Source organism: Harpia harpyja, chromosome 6, assembly GCF_026419915.1.
Source record: "Harpia harpyja isolate bHarHar1 chromosome 6, bHarHar1 primary haplotype, whole genome shotgun sequence".
NCBI lineage: Eukaryota > Metazoa > Chordata > Aves > Accipitriformes > Accipitridae > Harpia > Harpia harpyja.
The window spans coordinates 10,089,685-10,106,077 of NC_068945.1; the positions used below are offsets into that span (position 1 = coordinate 10,089,685).

At 41.2% G+C, this 16,393-nt stretch overlaps 1 protein-coding gene across 1 annotated transcript in view; it reads left to right on the forward strand.

Annotated features, from left to right (window-relative positions):
* The window catches only part of LMNTD1 (lamin tail domain containing 1), a gene marked incomplete at its 3' end in the record, with an annotated part of 131,225 nt that extends 117,781 nt beyond the window's left edge, over window positions 1–13,444 (forward strand). Inside the window, exons 5-8 of the mRNA XM_052789888.1 lie at window positions 1,639–1,846; window positions 9,362–9,548; window positions 11,947–12,066; window positions 13,373–13,444. Of these exons, the coding sequence (XP_052645848.1) occupies window positions 1,639–1,846; window positions 9,362–9,548; window positions 11,947–12,066; window positions 13,373–13,444 (587 nt within the window). The remainder of the gene's footprint in view (window positions 1–1,638; window positions 1,847–9,361; window positions 9,549–11,946; window positions 12,067–13,372) is intronic.
* Window positions 13,445–16,393: the final 2,949 nt, after the last annotated feature.

The window sequence follows — 16,393 nt, forward strand, 5'->3', positions numbered from 1 at the left end:
CTTCCCCTACAGCATTTTTCCCTGCTGAGTGTTTGTGGAGCACTACCACAGTTTAGTTTCCAAAGGAGCATAAGGGAATTAGTCATTTGATCCCAATGAATTTCAACAGTGTCAGGGCCCCTCCTAGAGGCTCCCCAAAAGCCCCTTTTAAGGATGCCAGATCCTAGCAACAGCAAAAGCAACCATTGGTCTGATCTCAGGAACAGACTGGCTTGTTGACACATCAGTGAAAAGCAGCTTCAACACAGTCTGTTCACCCTGCGGCTGCCAGTTCAGCTGCCACTCTGAGTGTTTGATCTAGCAAAGGCTCCAGCCCAGAAAAACAAAGCCCAGCATTTCTAGTTCCTGGCTTAGGGAACTTGTTGCCCTTTGTGCTGTTTCTCTGCTACTGAAAGCCCAAAGGCCATTCTTTAATGTTTCCTAGTTTGGTTCATCCTCAACCAAGGTCACACTCTGTTAAACTGTGTGCCAGCTGTAGGTTTCTCTTTAGACCGCTTGCACTGCAGCATTTCACCTCCTTATTACCCGTGTGCTATTACCCTTGCCTGCCACTAACTGCTAGTTTAACACAGGCAGGTGAGCCAGCACCACTGTCCCGGGGCTGGAGCGGTGCTTCCCCAGGTATCCCAAGGGGAGGGATTACAAATGACGCTGGAAGAGATTACAAATGATGCTGTGCCATCGCCATGCCATGATGAAATGCACAGCGAGAAGGGACTACAGGATTTCAAACACCCTGTTTCTTGTAATTAAAAAAAACCTCATATGGAAAAATGTAACACTGTAGATGACACTTCCAGGGAGCTGGTGAGGCTAATCTGCATTGCAGTGATGCTGTCTGACCCAGACATTCTTCCGAGTAAAGCTGATTTGTGCTCCAGTCATTTCAGAGCTAAGATGAGCTGAGGGATGCATCTTCCCCCCCCCCCCGCCCCGCCCCGATTTAGACTGCCCACCAGATCTGGTTAGAGATTGCCTGGTGAAGTGAGTCTTGTACAATACTCAAAATATTGAAGGAAATCTCAAATGGGTAGTCTGAGAAACAGGCACTAAAAAGGATTAAGTTTGTTGTGGGGACTTTGATGTGAGAGATGAGAGAAGTTTTCCTGGTGAAAGACAGGTTCACTGTGTATGTTCCCTCTCTCTGGTTCTCCCTGCCTTTGCCAGGATGGGGAGTCCTGCATAGCCCCTCTTGAACACTTATATTTGAAAAGGGGAACAAAAAGGGGATTGGGAGGTTATCACTTTCATTTTGTAATTGGAAGGGAGCCTTAATACATTCATTATCCACTCACAGCTGATACTATGCTGTCTAACAGCACTGAAATTGCAGGATGACAATTATATCACTGATGGCATAATTTATTGTTTTTTCATTACCTAAGGTAATTCCAGTGAGGTAATAAATCTACATGTCACTAAGAAAACACTCAGTTTACCAGCTGTGCTGTATTTTATAGCCATAGGTTTAATGCTTTGAGAGGAGCATTTGCTAAGCATCGCTTTGCAATTAGAGGCAAAGAGGAAATTAAATGTTCCATTTTTGTTACCAAAAAAAAAAAAAAATTTGTTTCTCATAATTTGTCTTTCTGTTAATATTGCACAACTCAGTGTCTTTGTCTTTTGCTTGCTCATCAGCTCAGCCCAAAGATGGTATTGAAACACTAGAGTGGAACTCTGCTCCATCAAGAAACCTTAGTCTTTCAGTGATGGTGTCAGGACAACGCCAGAACCGCTTCAGCCCTTTGTTTACTGACTCAAGGAAGACTGCCCAGACCCTTGGATGCATGGAGAACCATGGAAGGACACGTTCTGCTTATGAGGACTACCAAAAGTCTGCATCCAGGTACAGGCACAGTTGGGGCTTTCCTTCAGGTTATTTTTGTAGGGAAGAGATAGTGTTTGCTGCAGTATCTCCTTTAGAGGAGCTGTGAAACACAAGCAAACCCTTGATAAGAGACTGAGTCATTATCCAGGACGATATTGGAGAACATCAAAGGCTTTGAAATGTAAGGATGTCACTTATTGCTTTAGGGACAACTGCCCCCAAATTGGACTTCACCCTCAGAAAGGATAAATCACCCTTCATTCACCATGTCCCTATCAATGTTTGTTAATACAAATTCAAAGATACCTCCCTTGTGAAGGCAGTCCGTAAAAGGAGCAGAAACACGGTACCTCATGGCTGGTTTGGCCTTGTCTTCAACTGATCCCACCTAATTTTGAGTCCAAGAATAGAACTGATACTGCAGGAGACTTCAGAAGGTCCCACCATGTGGGTAGCATGAAACTATCTGAGGCAGTGACAGGCAGCCAAAGGAGTGAACTGGGCTGTATGTGGTTTACACCCACCTAGAAATCCCATTAAAAAAATATTGTCTCCTGGAGAAGCTAGTTGTCCCAAAAAGGCATTTGCTGTCTTTAATTTAGCTTCACATATACTAAGGGTGGGAAAGACCTATCAAAACAGATCCTCAGCTGGTTTCAGTTATCTTGAATCTGTCTCCTTCAGAGAAATGACAACAGTTGATAAGTCCCATTTTAAGGCTAGCCCCTATGCGGACACTGTCTGCTACAGACTACTTCCTACTGTGTTGTTCAGTGGATTTTTTGCACATGCTTATTGCTAAGGTTGCTTTCACAATACTCAATCTACATTTCTCCTTTTACAATGATATTTAATTGGTGATAGTTCAGCTGCACAAAGCCTTTGCCTTTTGGGGATTTTCCACCCACCTGCTATACCCATTCTGGTTATCGCATGTCCCTGTGATTATCTACTGAAGACAAGCATTTTAGTTCTTTTACTTTTTTTTCCCCACAAATTAGCCCCTGGATCCCTTATCATTTTTGTACCCTTCTATAATTCCTTGTTAATTGTCAATATTTTTCTGGTGATGAGATGTCCTAAAATGAACCCAGTGCATTTTATTCTGGTCTCATGCCAGCCTAAATCCAGAGTTTCTAGCAGAGTAGTACTTAAAACAAAACAAAGCATCATGGATGAGGTTGCATGTTTGGTGCCTCAGGCCAAGACTGAGGAGTGGATGAACTCTGTGTTGTCTGTATTAGAAGTGGGAGAACTCTCTTTACTTGCATTTACTCCTAGGAGGAATTTTCTTATAGTCAGTGAAGCCTGGTCACACCAGGCACTGGTGCATGTGGACGTCAGGATCAGTATTTCCAGCTTCCCCTCTCCACAGCTGCACAAGGGCAATCTTCCACTCCGTGCTCCCTACTCCACAAGGACAGTACCATAAAATTGTAACAGCCTTTTTTGTTCTGTCAGATTGCAAATGCATCATTGGCTTCCTCCTAGCCTTCTTTCAGCATTATTGCTCTCCATACTTTTCCCTCCAGTGAATGCTATTTCCCCCCTGATAAATTAGTGTACCATTTTCCAAGAGCTGCATCTCACTTATTTCCTGCCCATATTTCTAAGCTCTCTAGGGCTCTTTGTATTATTTCTCTTGCTCTCATTTGTGTTCCCCTACCCTCTCCTCTCAACTTAATGTTATCTACATATTTTATTAACCAGCTGTTTTATTCCCCCTCACACATCACAAGTGGAGATGCTCCATGAAATGAGAGCTTCCCATTGTCCCTATAGGGAACATATGAGACACAAGCCCCTTGTCTATTATTATTCCTTGTTTGCAGTCCTTCAGACAGTTCCTGTGACAGTATTTATGTCTAAGCCAATGGGAGATAATATTTTTAGAGGCACTTTATCAAACGCTTTCCTGACTCCCAGTTCTTTGATGCCTGCTGGTCTCCCTGCTCTCATTCATTTTGTAATTCCGTTGACTTTATATGCATTTTTCTCATAGACTTAGTCTTTGTAAACCCATGGTGCTCCTCGCATATGTTTCCGTAAAGAGATCTGTGTAATTCCCAGGACATTATAGGGAGAGCCATGAAAAGATACCTTTGAAAGCCAGCGTGAAAGCTCCAGTTGTGTTCAGAACTCTAAAGCTGTTTCCAAATAATGAGATACGCCATACTGTTTGACTGGGCTTGGGGAGAATAACTCTAAATAAACATTAGGGGATAAAAGAGATCACCTTCCCCTTTATGCATTTCCTTGTATTGTGTGAACTGTTCTCCAGTGGGGATTGAATCACATCTTGTCTCCTACAGAAAGCAAAAGAAGTCATTAGCTCTGCTAATTGTTGAAGATAAAGAGTAAAAGGTGATGACAGTTTGCTTTGTGTGTGGTTAAACTTGTTAAATGTGTAAATTAAGCAATTCTTTTAATTCGCATTTGATTCATTACTATTATGGTATTCCATGATGCCAGCACATTAGCACTTTTTTTTTTTCTTCCACTCAATTTGAATTTAAACTATACCTTTTCTTGTTATACCCATTAAATAAATAAAATTACATTGTAGTACACAATACCCAATGTTTTAATTTGGTATTGCATTATACAACATCCTTTGAGTGTACACAGTGTGAACACATAATTTAGTAATACTTCTATAGAGAATTGATTAGTAGTATGACTGGATCTGATTTGTTGTGAAGCCACAGTACAAGTGTACACAAACTTAGTAGATATATGTGGTTTCGGCCAACTAGGATATTTTGGTTTTATTGTTTATAGTCAAGTTTAATTTACATCCATTTGCTTTTGAGAATATGTGAACATTCTTAAAGCACCTTGAAGCTTATGTGTTTAATTAGATTGTTAACTAATGTCATACTGAGAACAGGATGGGAGTTGAGCCATCAGGATTTTCAGTGGCATCTGGATTTTCAGTGGCATCAGGATTGGATTCACTGCATTAGGATTTTCAGCTATCAGCTGTGTGCAAGGAGACTAATAGTATTGTCACGTGTTCTGGCACTGATGCTTAGAGACAGCCATAGTGTCTGTTTGATGTGAATGTCACCCTAAACCTTGCTCTGGCTTTTGCACCTGAGCAGTGTTAAATCTGCTGTATTTTGGGGGCGTCTGTTTTGCAGAAAACAAGAAAAATAGAAACTGCTACTTGAAATTCTGTACATGGCTGTTGAAAATAATTGATATCTGTTTTGTACTAAGTGCATGTGCTACATACTAAGGATGGCTTAAGTTAAAGCCCTGATCTATAAAGCACTTGGGATCTCAGCTGAACCTTGGCATTTCAGGCCTACAATTGCGTGCAGTTACTAGGTATGCAATGTTTCACAGCCTTTCACAAAGAGTGAGCTGAGCCTTCTCCCAGGACTTTTCCTGTCCTGTCCCTCTAGTATAGTTAAATCTGTTGCCATACAAATAAATAGATTCATACTTATGGACATAAGCCTTTCCCAGCGTAATAATAGTATCAATCTGTGACTTTCTTAAAGACTTAGGTGCTTAGAAAGACTTGAATTCATGGCGTGTTTTGTGGTTAAAATGCCTTGTTGCTACCTCTATCAGCTCAGAGAGGAGCAGTTCAAATGGCATCCTAATGGCAGGTTATAGGTCCATGGCTGTTGCACCCCATTCTACCAAAAGCATTGACATTTTTTCCTCCCTCTGCAATGTTCAGTGCTATGTACATTATAGAAAATGGATTCTGTTCCACCAGAGAATATTAGCACATAGCAGAAGAAACTACAACATCAACACACACCAACCTCTCCACCACGCACTTTAGCTCCTGTCTCACAGGAGCTGGTCCATTATTTTGAAAGGTAAACTAACTTACTTAAAAAAGCCTTGAAGCCTTCAGTGAACATCTCCTTAGAGAAGTTATTCCCTCTTAAACTCACAAAAGTCTGTTGCGGTCCAGCAGCTAGCTGGCTGTACAAGTTCTTGGAGAAATTCTGCAGGTCTCACTTTCCCCACCAGCTCCCTCCCCCCTGTTATGTGTAGGGCTTTGGCATGGGACTAAGAGCTGCATGTACACTTAGAGTGCAAAAACCAAATGGGTTTGGGGAAATTAGTTCAAATGGTGCCTATACATTTGGGATTTTTAAGGTCAATGGTAAGAAGCGCACAGGCTAAGGTCCAAATTCCCAATGAGACATACACATAGATCGTGATATTAATAAATTCAGAGTCTTGTTTGGCAGAAAATAATATACTGGAACATGAAGGTACAAGCATACGTATTTTATTATAGGGTGACAGTTTCTTAAAAATACTTGCTGGAAAACAGAATTTCCAGTTCAAAAAAAGAATCTTATGTTTAGTCAGTCCTTTGTTAATTTAGCCACTCTGAATTTCATCAAATAAGGGCTATATCCCCAGGAATTCCTCTGACAAAGGGGTCCCCCAAAATCCGGAAGATTATCCAATTACAATTTAAAGAAACATACAGCAAAGATGACTGACTAAAGATAGACGTCTCAGGAAAAGAGCAGAAAAGAGTGTGAAGGAGGGTGTATGAGAGCTTCACTTTCTCTTACAAGTGAGGAGAATTATACCTGCTCTTAAGTTTTGTGGTGAGTGGAGTCAAGGTCCTTGGTGTCGGGTGTGGAGCTGCCTGCTCTCCTTCCTTTCTGCTTTTCTTCCACTTCACTCTTTTGCTATGTGCAGACCCCATGCCTATATGAAAAACTGACATTGATTCTTACAGAGTTTTTTTTAGATTTACATGTGTTAACAAAGAAGGAGCTCTTGACTTAGAGGCTCTGTTTCGGATGTACAGGCAGAGAATAAAGATTGCTCTTAATCCTGGGCTGAGTCAGGGGATGGCTTCTCCCAGGAACAAAAGGGAGATGCCAGAGAGCCATTACCTTGGAAATCCTACCCAGAGCAGGATCATCAAGAACTAACAGCTTCTCCTAGGCTCTTCTAGATACTGGGAGTTGTCCACAGAAGGAAGCTATATTTTCATGCCTGGAAGGAGAATTGCGTGATGATGCATTCACATCCCATACCCATAAAAAGTACTGTGCTCTCTGAGCTGGCACAGGAGAGTGCCCAATTGATTCAGAAGCATTTGAGATTGAAGGATGATCAGGCCCATTTACTCTTCTTTATCACTAACAGCTCTTGCCGGATTCATCCTTAGACATTGTTGAGCCACGTTTGCTGTTTAACTCTTGCAGCTTTGGATCTGACCTTCTCCTTCAGCCAGCATGGCTGTGAGGCAGTGGACTGCCTGGACGCAAGCTGGCAGCTCTGTGTTGCATGCTTCAGCAGCTTCCGACACCGAATTCCCATGTCCTATCATTTGCTCCTTTACCAGTCCTGTGTGTTGTATCAGAAATTCCTGTCAGCCCCATTTTATGTTCCCAAGTCTCCCTGGCTTCACTAGGTTCAACCTGAGGTCTTGTTTAGGGCAAGTTACACTACCCTGGACCCTCATTATTCACTCCTTTATCAACCAGGATTCTGCTGTTTGCAATGTTACACCATTAAATGGCCTTTTAAGACCATTTTAGGAGTTGTCTTTCCTCATCTGCTTTTTCCTGTCCTCCTCCTAGATACATTTTGTCACCCAAAACATTTCCTTCACTTTCCTTGCACAGAGAGAGAGAAATGGGAGATCGGGAAGATCTTTGCCTTCTGTATGGTTTAAAAGCTTTCTCCCATTGACTTAACTGGCTCTACACCCTTCCAGAGGGTAAAAATGTCAGGGATTCCTCTTTGTTGCTGGTGTCATTCTGTTTTTAGAGCCCAGTGGAGTCCTAGGCCACTGCTGGAGCTCTGGGACTGTAGTGACGTATGTAGAAAGCAACTGTGGATTTGAGTCACAGCATTTCATATCTGCATGTTTACTGCATGTGTAAACGATGACTTACAAACTGGGGGATCCCAAAGGATCATTCTCTGCATTGGCAGTTTGCAAAGTTTTGAAGCACAGCTAGCCATCCCTTCAGCTGCACTGATACAGCAGCTTGTGGAGGCTGCCAAAAAAGCTCAGGTTAAAATAATGTCCCCCCCAAACCTTTTACACTGGGTTATTTCGGCAATCCAGTTTAGAGTGTGGTCCTGTGAGCAGGGAGGAAGGAGAAATGTGCCTAACTGTGGCAGCCAGATGAAAGCAAGCAGTCCGAAGAGGGGGAGAGTCTGAAGGTGAGGAGCCCCTCAGCCTGGCTGTGCTGCCAAAGCTCCTCCAAGGCTCTACGTCTCCAGTGAGCTGTCTCCAGGTCTCTCCTTGCTGATGTGAAGCACAAATAGACCAGGACTGAGTGGGAGGAGGGACACTCTGGAGTTCCCAAAGTTTGCAGGAAGGCAGAGAGGCACCCAAGTGTTACATTTGCAATGCACGCCTTCTCTGGCCAGGGAGGGGGCAGTTCCCTGTGGCTCTGCTTCCAAATCTATCAATGCTAGCAGCAGCCTGGAGGCAGCCTGGCTGTCGTGAGCAAGTGTGACTCACTGCTACACCACATAGCTGAATTATTTGAGGTGGGTGAGCAGTATTTGTCACACTGTTGATGAGGATTTGGCTATGTTGAGCAAGCACATAGGCTGTCTGGGCTGTTGGGTCAACCTTTACTATACACACAGAGGTCTATGACTTAAACTTACTGGAACAAGACGAATGTGGCAAGGGCAAAAGCATTACACGCACAGAAGACAGACAAGATACTGCACCAGTGCTAAATAATAAAATTTATTGCAGTAGATGCCACATCAAGAGCTGAAGGATTCTTAGACTTCATTCACAACCTGTCTAATAAGACCTATGATGAGTATTACAGCCTGGGACTGAGTGTTTAAAAGTGCTCCCTTGACATGTGTGCTACTTAAAGGAACACTCAAGTAATAAATTTGTTTTCCAGTGCTTAAGGGAGATCGAGTGTTTCCCTGCTCATGCAAGAAGTCCCTGATCTTACTGCAGATGCAAAACAGACCCCACTTTGCTGTGATTCTGAAGCAAGGCAGGGATGAAATCTCAGTCTTGTAGCATGGAGTCTCTCTGAGTTAGTTACTAATAAAGTGTTAATAATGAAGATTTGTCTTCCTCCAGGAGGCAAAAACCAGTGAGAGGCAGGAGGAGAAAGGTATACTGATGAACAGGAGGAATTTTCTAAACTTACGAAGGGAGTCAACTACACAACTTCCACTAATCATACTAGGCTAAATACCCAAGGCAGCCTTAGAGGTTGTAGCCTGTATAGATTTAGACAAAACCAAATTCAAATGGTATACTGATGACTTTTTGCCCCATAAAGAATCTTTTAATTTCTGATGGTAATTGATGCTACCTAAGTGTGAAAGAGAAATAGAACATACTAATTTTAATGCAAATGGATTTTTTGAGATGAAAGGCACTGCATAAAAAGTAGAATGGCAGTGCTGTAAATATGCTGCCTGTGGTATGTTTACTTACCATTAATTACTGACATCTAGGCTAGTTGTTATAAAGAAATACATGTATTTTTTCAATTAAGCAATGTTTTTTCACTTTCAAATCAACTTCTGTTCTTTCAGTGCTATTGGAAATTTGAAAATTGCTGAAATTGATCCAGGTGGTCATTTTGTAAAGATTCTGAACTGTGCCCCAGAAAAAGAGGAAAGCATTGGGGATTATCTCTTGAAGCAGGACATCCAAGGTCAACTAGTGGCTGTATTTCGGTTTCCCCCCAAGACCAGGATGGGGCCCAACTCCACCGTGACAGTGAGTGTGGGGGGTTTGAATGCCTTTTCTCAGCTGGCAGACTAGTGTACACTTTTAGCCTGATGGCATAGAGTCAAACTTAAGTCTGTATTTTCAGAAAGGCTGACACTCACAAATAATGATGAATTCAGAAGCAGCTACTAATGTCCATCAAGCCTGGCATTTGCATGACATGTCCAGCATTTCATATTGACCAGCAATGGGAAGCTCTTCTGGAAAGTCCTTGTTTGATGCATTGCTTTTTCCAACCATTGCTCCCATAAAAATCTCCCCATACTCTCAGAATATTGAGTTGTGCAGTGTTTGCCAACAAAGGGTGTGCACCCTAGATCGGAAACCCATAAATAATAGAACTGGAAAGGAAATGAGTTTTATGTGTTGCTACTGAAGCAATTAATACGTATAGTCTGAGGTATCACTATAGTAGGGTCTCAACTGAAAATAAAAAGAAAAACTACATTGCTTTCCAGACTGTGCCCACTATCTGAGGACAGCTGTTACCCAGCAGAGAAAGCCATAAACCGCTGTCTGGCAATGGGACTCTGTTCCTGGCTTTGCCTTGAATGACTTTAGGCAAAATGATGACACTCTGTGTCTTAGTTTCCTATTCTGTGCTCTCCTTTGATGTCATGCAGAACTATACGTTAAAAATTCAGTGCATGGGCTGCTGCTCTTCAAAGATTACTTCCCCTCCAGCTAGTTCAGATGTATCTTTTTGCCAGTTTGAATAAGAGTTAGAGAGATAGGTAGGATCTAAGATGCAAAGAGTCAGATGGCTTCATCATACCCCAGAAAAGCTTTAAATAGAAAACAACAAATATATGCATCTGATATCCATGGTAGTGAAAAAGACTTGAATGTGTGAACTAGATGTGACCAAGGCTCAGTTGTAGGTGTAGCTGAGGAACATCTGCTGGTGTCTGCATGCGGCCTCCAGCAACCTCTGGGTAGGCACAGCCTTTGTTGTACTGGGTAAAGGTGCTGGCTGCTTGGCTGGCTGCAAGACACCTTGCAAATCTCCCCAGAAATGGTTTCCTCTTAGCTGGCTTTGATGCCCCAAACATTCCCACCCACCCCAAAAGTAGTCCTTTCTGAAGTGCTCCAATCAGTGCTTGAAGTCATTGACAAGATTGCTGTTCCCATTATCATTAAAGGGCTCTTGGGTGAACAACCGACTGAGGTAGAAGGTCAACCACAGCTTCTGTTTCAGCATACGCAAGCAGAAAATTTCTGCTGGTTTAATTTCAAAGGGTTGTATTCAGGCTGCCAACTCTTGCATCTAAAATTCATGTACAATAGTGTCTGGGTCAGACAGTCAGCTAGGAAGAACTTCGAGGCCCCAGCTCCCTGGGAGAGCAACACATGAACCAAGGCAAAATGCTCAAGTAGATGCCAGTGTAGATGGTTGGAATATGGCCTGAAGCCTCTTTTATCACCAGTGCTTGTTTCTTTTTCTGAGATGAAAATTGAAGCCTCACAGAATAAAAGGAGGCAAAGTCCATGTTCATCACCAAGCTCAATGCCGATCAATGCATCCCTGCATGTGCCCTCTTAGAAGAAAGCTGGAAATGCAAGCTGCCAGGGGCCCAGAAGAGCCACAGTCAATGTTGTCTTCTGGTGTATGTGTGAAAAAGCCACAAATACACCTTGGCAGAGTGCCGTATGGTGAACACTTTTGGAAGAGAGCGTTATTTTTTTTTTTCAAGATACTTCTCCTTTAAAATTGAATGAGAATTGTTTTGGCTCCCAGGAAATGGTTGAAGCTGTTTTCTCACAGATGGCAAATGCCAAAACTTTTAAGAACACGGTTTGCAAAAGCATGTTGTGGTTGTCTTACATAAGAGAAGTGTTTGCATAACGGGTCCTTTTGCTACTGCAAATAGTGATAAAGGTAACAGATAATTGTGTTCACTTTATAAAGCACAACATTGTTAAATCTTTTGTATAAGCATAAAAGTACAAAAATTTTATAGTCTCCAGTAGAGACAGCTTCTCCCCAAACAGAGGGAATCCAGAATCAAGAAGAGACTGGAATTTTAAAGCTGATATTACAGATCTCTTCCAATGCCCCTGGTAATTCAGAAAATAAAATAAACTGCCTATTTTTAATCTTACTCTTAGCAAGCCAGACCAAAAAGCCCAGGATTTACTATCACACTTTGAAAAATGTGCCTTTGCTAATCTCTGTTAATCCACATGAGACATACTTGAAAATAATCACTATAACTAAGCTGCGAGTCTTGAAATATAGTTCTTTCAGCTTTGATTTCACAGATCAAATAGTGACCAATGTTACAAAAATCAAAAAGGAACAGGAAAACCTGATGCTTTTACTGAGTTCTTATATTATATAAATACCCATTTTGTCTTTAATCTAATGGCTGCTTGATCTTTGCAGGTTTGGGCAGCAGATGCTACAGTGCTTCACAAACCTCCCTCAGATTTTCTTTGGAAGGACCTGGAGAGATTTAGGACAACCCTTGACTGTGCTACCATTCTCTGTGAGCCTAGCGGTCAAGTGAGTGCCCTGAGCAAAATCACCACATTTCCTTACCCAGACAGCTTTATCACTGGATTTCCTTCAGAGATTTAGGATCATATTGTTAAAGTCCTTGTAGAATTAAGCACAAGCAATCCAAAGATAGCAAAGCTGTGATCTCTTTCTGTTAACCTTGCTTCAGTGGGGATGTTAATTATTAGGATCTGAAGGACTGAAGAAAAACAGTAGATTGATGACTCCACTTGTTGAATGAAAAGCTGACGTCCTCACAGCAATCGAAGTAGGGCCTCCACAAGTGTGAATTGCCAGACCACTGTCCTCTTCCACCGTGTTTCAGCCATGAAAGATCCAGCTATGCCCAGGGCTGTTCACCCCATGGCTGCCCATTAGTAACTGCCATCGGATTGGCAACTGTGTTGAATATTTTTAGGCAAACTTGTGTTGACTTGGGCATGAGAAAGAGCCCAAGATAATTTTTTACCCTATAGCTGTCCAATGGCAACTATGGTTTCGGTCATTTGTAGCTAGATAAACTCGTACTAGTGACAATATGGAAAAGACCTGTGATTTTCATAAACAGCGTAAGTTATAAAGCTTCCCCAAGGTAACGTAATTTACACCTTACAAACTGTTAAGTGAATGTTGACTTTTGGTCTCACCTTTTCACATTTACTCCTCTTCTAGCTCAGTTTGGCCATACTTGCTATTACATCAATGCCAGGGAATCAGAGGCTGAAAGGGAACTTGAGACGTGATTACCTCTGCCAGGATTGCTCCTGGCTGTCACTTCCTTAGGTAGTCCTGGAAGACCTTCAGTAACGGGGACTCTGCCATGTCCCCAGGCAATCTGCTTTAGTGCCTCACTCTCTGTATGCTTAGAAAAGCTTTCCTGGTGCCTAAACTGAACTTTTTCAGCCTCAGTGTTAGTCCTTTCCTTCTTGTCCTATCCACTGTGGACATGGAGAACAGATTGCTTTTTCTTCCTTCAGCAGCCTTTGACATACTTGCAGAATTGTCATGTCCTCTTTTCTCTCCTTCTTTGTCTAGTTTACTTAATTGGAGCAGTGGAATGTCAAGGCTCTTAGATGATGAGTCTACTCGAAATATATTTAAAGGCTGGAAATGGATTTTAAAGACCAAATTAAAAAAGCTAGAATTTGGTGGCTGCAATTAGTATTTTTCTTTCAAATGATAAATAACTCAGAAATACATTGGAGTGCCTACCCTTTCAGCCCTTCCTAGTTTGTCTACAACAAAAAATTATCTTGACGAAAAAATGTAGAATATAAATAAGCAGTGATACGTTGGTTTTTCTTTTTTTCAGGCTGTGGCTTGGTACACTCCTCTCTACTGGAACAGAAGGCAAGGATGGGTGGCGAAAGAGGAAAGTGAGAAATCTGAGAACATTGTTATACCAACTTTCTCAACAGCAAAGCAAAAAGAGGGATGGGAAAATGAACAGGAATTTACAATAACTGATACAGAGTGGAAGAAGGCTGACCAATGGCAAACAAGAAAAAAAAGCTTCATTAAAAGGTATCTGACGTTCATTGTGTGTACTCTGTAATTGCAGCATTGTGCCAGACTGGCTCTGTAAGTGAACGCTTTTAAATGAGCATCTTGGCAAGCAATTTTTGTAAAGCTTTGGAATTTTGAAAATAAGAATTCACCTTTACCTTCAGACAAGAACCCAGCGCAAAACTCCTGATAGGAGTGCGTTCGTTGTCAGTCAAGACTAAGTGGAAAGTAAAATCTAAGTAAAAATCTTCTTAAAATGTGACTTTATTATTACATATTGTCTTTTGAGTGTTTGGATGGCACCATTTGGAGACCACAACTTGGAAAGCTTTCAGCCAAAAAATGTTGATGTTTGCAGAACTATTTACCTTCGTCTTGAGAAGGGTGGATCTTCTCTCAGCCCACTGTGCTTTGAACCGGGCTAGGGACCGATAACCATTGCTTTCTAAACTGCTTCAGAACTGTCTTCTAGCATTTGTATCAAACTTAAATTGGTAGCACTATGAAAAAGTGTGGTTCATTTGTCTCGCTGAGGACAGTTTCGTTTGGGCACCCAGGTCTCAGTCAAGAACCCCTGAGCTGAGACATTCACTGTTTTGAATAAGGAATGCAATATTGGTGTTTTTTTCTAAGTCCCCTCCAGAATATTGGTTCCTGGAGCTTTTGAGCCAGGTTCACAACAGAAAAACATGTATTTCAAAAATAAAGGATTGGCCAATTTGAATATATTTTCACAAAAAAGGTGGGTGACCCTTCTTGTGTTTGGGGTAATTGCTCTTCTCTAAATTTCTTCTCCAGACTGTGGCTGGAGATGTTCAGAAGATGAACAGTTTTCGGCATAGGTTAAACTGGCTGTTCTTCACAAGCTTTGTTCTTAAAAATGGCTAAATCACTTTTGCTCAAACTCTCCAAAGAAACTAAGTAAGAAGCAGGGAGAAATTATGTAAAAATTCAGTGCAAAGAGTTCAAGTCTGGCAGACTTATAACCAAAGGCAAATGGTAAATTATAATGTGATACATCAAAAAATATAGCAGTTGCAGTTCTTCCACCTACAACTAAATGCAGAATGTGTCAAATATATGTGTGCTGTTTGTTAGGTATATTGCATAAATTTTATGTATGTGTGCAGTAAACACAGTAAATCTATGCAAAATACAATAATAAATATGCTAATGCAATACAATAAATAATGCAGTAATAGATAAAATATACATACTTTTTATATCCTGTGCACATACATGCATGTGCAAAATGTGTGAAATACACACAGTAAACTTAATTGAATTTCTGTTTACAGGGAAAAAAAGACCTCTGCATCCCTTTTCCCTAATCAGAGTGCCTGGTGCCAAAGTCCAAACTCTCCCACACACCCTCACTTTTCTCTGGTTAGACCACTAACCATGGGGAATGATGGCAGCAGTTTGTGCAGGCAGTCCCGGTGTCAGTCATCAAGGCCTGACCCCGTGCCAGGTGAGTTCACCAGCAGATGTGGTATATGCTGTAGCATGCACAGTGGCAACAGGGTGGATTTTCTGGTACAAATAGCTTAAGACTTAAAATACATGTATGTTACCATGTCTTACTTCTATAGCAGTGGTCTCCAAGCTTTTTTAATTGTGCACCTGTATCAGTAAAAAATTTTTGAACATGAAGTCCCAATATATGTACATTGTTTATTTGTAAATTATATTAATTTACTACTGCAATAATATATTATGTACATTATAAAACATACACATGAATAGAAATTTAAAAGGATAAGAAAGATAAAAAATAGTATTTGTGAAGTATTTTTAAATTTAATTTTATTTATTAATATTAAAAAAATATTTTCTTCCCACACCCCAATGGATTTTCTTGCACTTCCCCTGGAAGACCACTGCTCTATAGAGCTGCACATGTTGGTAAGATGTAAGGAGGCTATTGTTACTAATACTGGTGTGTTTAGGAAATGAAACAAAATATTAGGAATCAGTAAAAGAAAGAGACTTATATAGGCTGTGAATTGTTAATTAAGCAGTGGTGAGAAAGTGTGTAATTTGGGTACATCAAACCCAGAAACCTGTTGACACACTGGGAAGAGTTCAGGGGAGGATGACAGAGTGAAAAAGCATCGGAAGAGATTGATTCATGAAGATTAAAAAGAGCTAAATGTGTGTTGGACAAGCAAGGTGATCGTTGTATGAGGGAGTTCAAGCATCACAGCAAGAGAGGAAACAGTCTTAGATCCAGGAAACAGAACTAGAAGGAATAGGACCAATGGAAACATAGGAAGGCTTAGGTTGAATATGTAAATAAAAAGGAGTTTTAATGATCTATAGTATAGTCTTCCAGTTTTGCTCATTGTTCCACTTACTACTTTAAACTACTGACAAGTTTTAAGTGCTCAGCTGCCATCAATTTTAAAGGAACTAGGTATGCAGCTCCTGAAGACAGCTTTGTAGTACTCATTCTTTTTTTAGTGAACATTTAAAACCAGACTGGTCAAATTATTTGGATATACTAAGGAGGTCACCCTGTGACTGGTGTGGGTAGGTGGCTGGGCAGTTGTCAGGAGTTTTTCCCCATTTCTAGGAGTGCCAGCCTAGGAAAAGCCTTTCAGCTTGAGCCAGGAAAGCGTTTATGCACCTGCTTAGCTTTACACACACAAATAGTAATCCTGCAGCCAGGGAGGACTGTCAGGAAGATCCTTCTCAACTGTTAAATCCAGGCAAAGCAGATTAAAACCTGATGGAGTCAGTTGTAATAGACCTAATTTCATGGTTTGTTTCCTGCTCTGTCTTAATCACTGGTAGCATCAGCTACCAGGTGTCTATTTTGTGTAAC